Source organism: Corticium candelabrum, chromosome 3 (genome assembly GCF_963422355.1).
Source record: "Corticium candelabrum chromosome 3, ooCorCand1.1, whole genome shotgun sequence".
Lineage (NCBI taxonomy): Eukaryota > Metazoa > Porifera > Homoscleromorpha > Homosclerophorida > Plakinidae > Corticium > Corticium candelabrum.
Window position 1 is genome coordinate 8,107,386 of NC_085087.1, and position 9,451 is coordinate 8,116,836.

General features: G+C 41.7%; 2 protein-coding genes across 2 annotated transcripts; both read left to right on the plus strand.

Moving 5' to 3' along the window:
* The first annotated feature begins 831 nt into the window (after positions 1-831).
* On the plus strand, positions 832-5,887 carry LOC134177766 (uncharacterized). The gene is made up of 9 exons (XM_062644543.1): positions 832-939; positions 1,001-1,091; positions 1,387-1,686; positions 1,753-2,019; positions 2,935-3,240; positions 3,549-3,935; positions 3,991-4,106; positions 4,849-5,414; positions 5,472-5,887. Exons 1-9 carry the CDS (start codon positions 832-834, stop codon positions 5,542-5,544), a joined length of 2,214 nt encoding a protein of 737 aa, XP_062500527.1. The 3' UTR covers positions 5,545-5,887.
* A 1,059-nt stretch (positions 5,888-6,946) lies between these two features.
* LOC134177380 (uncharacterized) lies at positions 6,947-8,197 on the plus strand. Its single transcript, XM_062644152.1, has 4 exons — positions 6,947-7,015; positions 7,297-7,584; positions 7,649-7,924; positions 8,002-8,197. Exons 1-4 carry the CDS (start codon positions 6,961-6,963, stop codon positions 8,103-8,105), a joined length of 723 nt encoding a protein of 240 aa, XP_062500136.1. The 5' UTR covers positions 6,947-6,960; the 3' UTR covers positions 8,106-8,197.
* Positions 8,198-9,451: the final 1,254 nt, after the last annotated feature.

Here is a 9,451-nt window from a genome sequence, read left to right on the forward strand (position 1 = left end):
AAGCGTTGTAATTCCTAACTGACGTCGCTTGCTTCTCAGTCTGTCTAAGTACTCAGCAATGGCTAAAGTACAGAAATATGACAGTTGAGCAAACACAGTAGACTTACAGGACAATTTGTATTTCACCGTACAGAGGTCCGGAGATCGAGGCCGCATACCTGTTTGGTTGTGTTCGTGTTTCTTCCGTGCCTCTGAAGGCGCATCTAGACATGTCGTCTGTGGGCAGGAATAGAAAATTTGCTTACCTGTGAATTGTCCAGTTGAAGGTGATTACATGTAATTAATTAAATATATTTAGATAGGAATCGTAGCGTGCGCTATCAATGTCTGATTTAATTTATAGATTTCCAATGAGGAGAAAGACTCAGGTTTTACTATCGCTCTAGTGTAAACGATCCATAATTAATAGAGGATAAGTTGTGTATATTTTGCGTGAGCCGTGGCAAGTTGGCAAATAAATTTACCATCAACCTCATCTGTGTAAAAATGATTCAAATCGTAGATCCGCAGCTGAACGCTTGTAATTCCTAGAGAGACGACCGCGTCAATTATAATTACATATTCTCAATAATTAATGATTTAATTAATTAAACATACTGAGGTGTAATTAATTAAACGTGATCAAGTAATCTAGGTGTAAATTTCATTGTCATCTAGTAAATGCTGAACCTTTGGGTTGATGATTTGAATTAATTGTCTAGCGAGCTAAACCTCACACAAAATGTATAGAGAAAGCATAGACTTTGACGGTCAAATTCATGTTTTTGTTTGCGTTAGTTAATTAAATCTGATATGCCATTGGTTGCTTGTCAAATACAATTAGTTACAGTAATGGTATATGCTACTAACGTACGTACAGTCTTCAATTGTCAGGCTTGGCCCTCTGCCAGTCATTGTGTTATTGGTGAAAGCGGAAAACAGCTGCTAGCCCACGGAAAGGTTCTGTGACAGTGTGCAGATATTCTGCGTGTGCTAGCTGATTGCATGCTCTGCTGCCTAGATTTTCCAGGATATGTGGCGTTTGCAACGAAAGCTTCTGCAACCAGCTGCAGCTGTTGCATTACTGATCCTCGTTTCGTACACCAAGAAAGGTCTCGTTGTTAGAGTCGTGAAGAAGCCCATTTTGCCTAGAATTCTTACTCCATGCAACTTCAAGAGAATGGCGCGATCGAGAAATGGCGGGCCTGCATGGACAGCAACTCAAAGAGTTGCTTTTGCAAGCAAGCTTGTGTGTGCTTGCATGCATTTACGCTAGGTGTGCTCTTGCTGCTATACTGGTTGGAGATTTTTGCTCGTAAGAAGCGAATAGTTGTGATGGCTTTTGCAGTAGTACGTGCAGCCGCGGTCGCGGGTGTAATGTATACTGAGGGTAACCTAATTATCTAGGTCCTGCTCAGCTTCTCAGAGTCAATGTATATCCGAACGGCGTTGATCAAGGCTCACCTGCCTGGTTTGAGTGCGAAAAGCGAGCAGATCACAACTCTGTGACCGTTAAGTATTGGGAGGTGAATGGTAATCGCATTGAGGTGAATGCTAGTGGAGTGACGTCCAACGGAAGGCTCAAAATCGTGCCTCCTACTACGCTTCGGATATACAACAGTCAACCTGAGGACAGTGGAAGGTACACTTGTGCAGCAGAGATTAATGGCAAAATTCAAAAAGGCTCTAATCTATTCACAGTTTTCAGTTAGCAAATTGTTTGTGATTTTTAAAAAAATACTTAATTAATTAAAAATGCTATCTTAATTTTAGGGCCTATAGAAACGTATCCTGTGCCTGTAGTGAGGGCTGTTAATGGCAGGAACTGCGTTATGACATGTAATGGGAAATATTACAGGGAGATTGTGTGGTTGAGGAACAAAGAGAGAATTGTGGAACAGCAACCAGATCAATTTTTATCACCTGGAAATGGTTCTTTGTTGTTTATCACGAAAGTTACTATGGCTGACAGTGGGAGTTATGTTTGTCAGTTTATGTCTCTACGGCTAGCATATCGAGATGCAGAGCTACTGGTCATTGGTATGTGCAAGTGTGTGTGTGTGTGTGTGTGTGTGTGTGTGTGTGTGTGTGTGTGTGTGTGTGTGTGTGTGTGTGTGTGTGTGTGTGTGTGTGTGTGTGTGTATCTGTCTGTCTGTACGGATACCATCTTTTAACCTGTAAATATGGGGTGGACCTGTGTGGTCTCACAATTCAGTCTTGAATGGGTGGAGTGAGTGCCTGTCCGACCTTCACCTTCCCCATCAAACGGAACCAAGACATCAATACATCAATACTAAAGACCATCCAGATATTACAATGTTTGATCCAAATACTGGACAAAATTTGGATCTTGATGTGTCCCTGGCTCATCCGTGAAGTCAGGACATTATTAGGAGGGCTAGCAAGGAAAATGGTCATGCTGCCGCGACAAGAGAAGAAAAGAAAATTAAAAAATATTCAGAAGAGCTTGTTCCAGGAGGATATGTATCAAGATGTGTTCCTCTTGTGATAGAACATTTTGGGAGATGGGGCACAAAGGCAGAGAATTTTTTGCAGCATTTGTCACAACAGTCAGTAAATCCAGAAGCCAATTTTAATGTTTCCATGTTTATGTCATATTGAAGAAAAAGATTTTCTACATTTCTGCAAAGATGCAATGCCAAAGTTATCCTTAGAAAACTTTTTAAAACTGTCACCTAATCATGGTGATTTAGGTAGATTATTTGATTTTGACATTCAAGGTCAAGTCCATTAGTTAATGACTTTGTTGTTTGCAAGGACTGATTTGTATTTAAAAAAATCCTAGCATGTGTACAAGTAGGATCTGTATGAGAATAAATTATCTGTCTGTCTGTCTGTCTGTCTGTCTGTCTGTCTGTCTGTCTGTCTGTCTGTCTGTCTGTCTGTCTGTCTGTGTGACGTTAACGTTGCAGCTGTATGATTATGATCTTGTAGACCCGATGACACGTGTTGTTGCCTCTTCATTAAAACCTGCAGCTGAAACCGGACACAGTCTGCAGCTACGATGCAGAGCTAATGGTTATCCACCTCCTGACAGAGTTCAATGGTTTAATGGATCAGCATTAATACAAGCCACAGACAGAGTGTCATTTGTCTACGACCCCAAACGTGCAATTGCAATTTTGACTATACACGTTGTGACAAGGTTTGATTCCGGCATATATAATTGCACATATCAACAAGAGCTTGAGTCTAAAAAGTATCATTACCTATCTGACACAGTTTCAGTTGTTGTGTTTGGTAAGTAACTCGTTCAGTCCTATATTTAATAATAATAATAATAATCTCATTTCTCTCACATCATACATGACGTAGTTCCCACTATAGGGGCAATACAAAGACACACACACACACACACACACACACACACACACACACACACACACACACACACACACACACACACACACACACACACACACACACACACACACACACACACCAGTCACAACTACATAACCCTAACTTTGCTACCTAGTCATATCTAAATGCAACTTCTTATCCACTACCAGGATACATAGAGCATGTGATTATATTAATTTTGGTAGGAAAACCAGATCCAGCAAGAGATGTCGTTCCAACTCTGCAAGGATTGCTTGGTGTACATGCCGTGTTCAAAGTGCATCTGTCATGGAAGACTCCCATCTATACAGGACACTTGAAGATGCTTGCATATCGTGTTGTCTACTGGAACAAGAAGATGTGCAAAAACTATCCAAGTAACTGTGCCAGTATGCAAGAGTATTGGCTTGACTCGTCAAGACTATCTCACAACTTTACGTTTCCAAAGTATCGTGGTAGCACCACGATCTGCTTTGTTGTACAGTCAGTCAACACAAATGGATTGAGCAAGCCCAGTGATCGTGCATGCACGTCGTTTATACCAATGCCAGTAGAAGTTTCTACAAGCAAATCACGCGTTGCTACAACAGAAGGTACGTCAGACTTATCTGTGGCAACTCAAGAAGTTGTATTGATGTTTGTTTGCAGGCCTAGCCACATCAACTCAACTACCAGCAACTTCTTTAACTATGGCACCTGAGAAACAGCGCAATTTTCAATTGTTAATGGAAAGTGAGGAAGAACTGTGCTCAGGATCATTGCAGGTAGATGTGCCATAAAGTTTAGTATGCAGCTGTGTCTATGTGTTACTGTTTGTGTGTGTGTCTGTCTGTCTGTCTGTCTCATTTATTGAAACACAAACTCTACGTTACATTTCTAACACTAAATACAAGAAATCTAGTGAGTTCAGCTTTAGTTTAATGCAAACTACTTTGATAGTCTCTATTGTGTATGTTCTCATCTTCTTCTCCAGGGAAGACACGTGTCAGCTTGTGGAGGATGACTCTAGCGTTGCATCGTTGTAATATTATTGAGAATTTTTTCTCCAAAAAACTTCTAGAGTCAGCTTCATTTGTATAGCCTTCAATGTCCCTTGATCTTCTGGCTAGTTTGTTTAGATAGTTGGTAGCTTCTGATCCCCATGTTCCAAAATGTTCAAATACCAGAGGAGTGAAATTGAGGCTTGATGTATTGCCAGCAAGTTGTTGTTTTTCGTATTTGATCATCTTCCTTTCCTCCCTTCTTGCTGCAACAAAACCTTTCTCTAAAGCTGCCTGCTTTAAGCGTCTTTGCTGAAAGGACGAGCCATAGCCACATCAATGTCATAGCTACACCCAGAGTCATACACAACTATGTCTGGTCTATTCTCATCTGTCTGTCTGTCTGTCTGTCTGTATCTGTGTCTGTCTGTTTGTGTGCGCGCGCGCGCGCGTGTGTGTGTGTGTGTGTGTGTGTGTGTGTGTGTGTGTGTGTGTGTGTGTGTGTTATATGTATGTATGGATACAGGTGGATGAGATGATGCTGTCTGAAGCCATTGCTGCATTGTTTTCGTGGCTGTGTTCATGCCATGTTCCCATCAGTAGCGTCAAAATGATGTCTGGCACCCAGTTTGGTGGTGTTCTCTTGTTGCATGGTTCAGTCTGCAGCCCTGATGCCAATCACTTGCTCAACAACTTGTCGTCTTACATTCAAACAGGCCCACGCCATCCACATATTCAACTCGATGGTAGTTATCTCACTTTTCTTAGACATTGTCCCACTGCAGTACAAAATGGAGACTCGCGCTGTGTTTTGGATGAAGACATCAAAACTGTTATGAGCTGCTCCAGGGAAACAACCACCACGTCTTTGTTTCCGACCGTTTTATTTCAAGAAAATGTTGAAAGCTCGTGGTCTCTGCTGCAGATTGGTTTGGTGTCAGGAATAGGAGCAGTGGCAGTCATATTTGTTTTTGCATTTATGTGTCTTCTTCACTTTCAGTTGCATGCAGATCGGAATGCTAAGTCTAGATGTCAGGAGAAACATACTCGTGCAGTCAAACCGACAGGGGGCACGTCAAGCATGACTGATTCGTAAGGCGCATGCAATTGGTACTTGTTTTTAGTTACTAATTATCGTTGTTTTTCAAGGATTTCTCATAGTCAGACATCTGACTGCAATGTACGTACCAGTACTGTTGAATTCTCTGACCACCAGGTGTAGCATATGCAAAGGATCGAAAGATTTTCGTGGATGGAAGGTTGCATGCAGTCATAGCTAGAACTCACTAGAATGCCTGCTCTACATATTCTATAGCCAGTAAGCCACAACATTTCTGCAGCTAAGGTAGAAAATGAAGGTCACAGCTAGCCGGCCGTTAAGCTTGAACCCCATCATATATTCTGCAGGTAGCCCGAATGCCTTAGTAAATAGATTTGTTATACTTTCATGCTTTTTTGCGTTGAGTTGATGACACTAGTATACGTAGAATATGATCATTTGTGTTTCTAAATTTGTTGTATTTATGCAGTCAAGTAGATTGGAAATTATACGATTTTGTCTGTTACTGCTGTGTTGTACATGAACTTTGTGTATGAAAGTTGCACACTGTTGTTATTCGAAAAATAGACTTTGAGCAGGCTGATGTCTACAGAGACTGCAGCAGAGCTAGCACTCATCACAACATGCATGCACGCACAATTAGCACAGATTGTCTAGCGATGACAACATTGTGAACTAAAAAGAAATTTGAACACAACTCTATATAAGCTGTTCTATACCAGGAAAAAAAGTTTTGCAATTGGCAGCCACTTCAGCTCTTCTGGTATATATTGCACCAATTGATTTTAAAGGTGCTGAAATTATTAATTCATTTGTCTCTATTTCATTAGATGGATTTCTATGCTAATCAATTCATTATCATTATTGATTGACAATACTTGTGCTGTGAGTACAGCAGCTATACGTACTGTGTATATATACAGAGTGATGAAGGTGAGGCTTGGCTAGTGTGACAGTAGGCATGGGCATTGCATGCATGTAATTAAGTGCTATATTTATAGATTCTATATATCACATTATCAGTCTGCGTGAGCACGTTTTCTATTTAATAACTCAAATAGTTCTGTGTAATCTGTCTTTCTCCACACACACACACACACACACACACACACACACACACACACACACACACACACACACACACTATTTACATACAATTAACACACAATTTTTATTAATTAAATAAAAACATACAAGTTAATATCCGGGTCCCAGTTGACGTATTTGACCAGCTCTTGACTTTGAAGTGGTTAATCAAATGGTTGAACAGCACGTACACCTGCCTGCACACGTTTTTGAGAATTCCGACTGGCAGCTAGAGTCTAATTAATACATAGTCTTAGGTGCATACAAACACATAACAGAAACGTTTCCAATTAACCTAAACTTGTCTTCTACCTGAAGGTAATCTAGTTGTCGACAACAGCTGCCTTGTTGGGTTATCGTCTTGTTGCTACGCAAGTTACAACTTTATCTGGGGACTCCATATATTTACCACGTGCTGCGCAGACGACTGCATGGCTGCAAAGCACGCGCAGGGAGTTTACCTTACGCAATACCGCGCTGTCTCGCAGCAACATGGTGCAACAATGGTCTCTCTACCTAGGCCTCCTCTCCGTCATCACACTCTCGAGTAAGTCACGTCTGTAGACTCTAGATTATAGATACACGTGCAAGTCGTTCAGTTGTTTCTATGTCTTCAATATTGAGCCGGTTAGCATTCGTATTGCGCGGTCCCTCTTCTATCTAGAGTGCTGCTGCCCTCTTGCCCCTCTAGCTAGCAATCACAGAGCAAGAATATGTTGCATGCAAAAACCAATGCGGGAGTTACCCTCCATACCCCATGTATCGCCTTCATATCTCACATTCCGAACGTGATTGCGTTAATTTATCGATCCTACGAATTTCTGTTAGACCCGTGCACGTCGTGTCTTCATACGACCATCGATGCCGCCGCAACGAGGCACGTGGAGGGCAGAAATCTCTTTCTTTCGTGTCACTGTCCCGACGTGCCGGTTGGGGTACCGACGCGGTGGCACCGAGACGGGCACCTGATCGAGCGAGGCGAGGCGACGAGGTTTCTCGACCGTCTGCCCGACGTCAGAAAACTCATACTCGTTCCAGCTCAAATCAACGACACGGGCAACTACAGTTGTAGCGTCGGGAACGCGACCGGAAACTCCGTCGGTATCATCGTTATGAGTAATACGCAGCAATCTAAGGCAGTTGAACGTGTATGGCTACACAAACGTTTCTTCTTGTCTAGAATTTCTTCCTCCCGAGGTTACCTTGAATGAGACTTATTACCGTGGATGCGAGGGGAAGGATCTGTGTGTTGGTGTCCGTGTGAGACACGTCACTCGTTTGCTTTTGTTTCTGATGTTTGAGAGCGCGTACGTCGAGCATGCAATGTACGCGTACAACGCAACGCGACAGTCTCTAGTGATTAGATCTCTGAATGCGTCGTATTCTGGGGAGTGGAGTGTTCACGTGAGCAACGGTCATGGCATTGCATCTGCAAACTTCACAGTGAATGTCACAGGTCACGTGATATCATATGCATGCATTTATAAATATAAGTTTCACAGCTTTAGTAAATTATTGTTGTCTTGTGCCTAGAATGCAATGCAGTGACTGCAATGAGTGTTGATGTGTCTATGTATCTGTTGCTACTTCTCTGCTACTTGATGAATGAGGCAGACAGTCTGGTATCTATATGTTAGACTAGAGAGTTACTATAGAGTAGACTATTGTATTAATGATATTACAGTTAGCTTGTATAATTTTGTGTTAGCAGATCTCCAGTATCACTTGATCTTTGGTGTATTGCTTTAACGTGTACTGTGCACGACACCGTGAATGTACGTGTCTGACACCCTCCACGGTATCACTTATCCGGGCACTTCGACACCTGACACAATACCAGTGTTTCTGTGTCAATGGTGACTCGATCGGCTCGTTTTACAGGCTGCATCTCTGCAAACCGACACAATGCAAGTAGACTGAATAAGCTCTTGAGCTGCAGCTGCATATGAGTTGAGACTCAGTAAGCAGATAGACGCTCTTCACGTTGTCCGCACCGTATAGTGACGTGATTTGTCTCACAATCGTAGCAGTCTACACGACGTTTATAGCAGCTGAGAGCAGAAGGCCAGCTGCATTACGTATACCGCAACTTTCCAAGTACGTACGGTATCGAGGTATCTATCTATACCAAGCACCTACATGTTACTCTACTAGTAGACTGATATCATTGCCGTACCATTCAACTGACTTACCCATCTTAAAGTAACCAAGTTTTGCTTTTTGCCTTTAATTTTCAGTAAAGACTACCGCATGCATATGATGATTGAAGCATGTACTGACATGCCATGCAATGCATGGCTTGGTGCACATGACATTGTCATATTGTGCATGTGTTGGTCAATTGTCTCTTCTCTTTAAGGTTTGCAGTGTACAGTTAATTTTCTTGTGCATGCATGGTCTTAACTGAGCTCATAGCTATAAGTATTATATGAGAGAAATCCAACATTGGTTTTAGATAAATAAAATGTTATGATATAGTCACATTGCTTTCGTCTGGTCTAATGTATTAGACTTGAGCTTGTCATTATTAACTCAGTTTTGCGAGAAAAAATCTGGAAATCAGTTACGTGTGTAGTAGCTAGGATATTGGCATCATGCATGATGGTTCACATAGCTATAGGAGCAGATGTCTGCAAGTAGTGTACATGCAAGTACACTGTGCATGCAGTTGGACGTCACTGTCTACGTGTGTTATCACTAAGGTGCCTATAGGTCTACTTAACCAGATGATATTTTTATCAATTAGTTATTACTTGTAATTTTGAATTTGTTGCCTGTTTTGGAATCGTGCCTGGTAAGACGATCATAGCAAACGTCCTTTATGTGTTGCCTTATTTGGGTGCCAATACGAGTCGATCAAAATTTCAACATATTCTGAGATATTAGATTATGGTCATAGGCATAACAGCTTGTGGCACTGTCTGACAGACAGTCTGTATCCACGCTTTATCATAGAGTTCCTAAATATTTAGCTAGGGACATA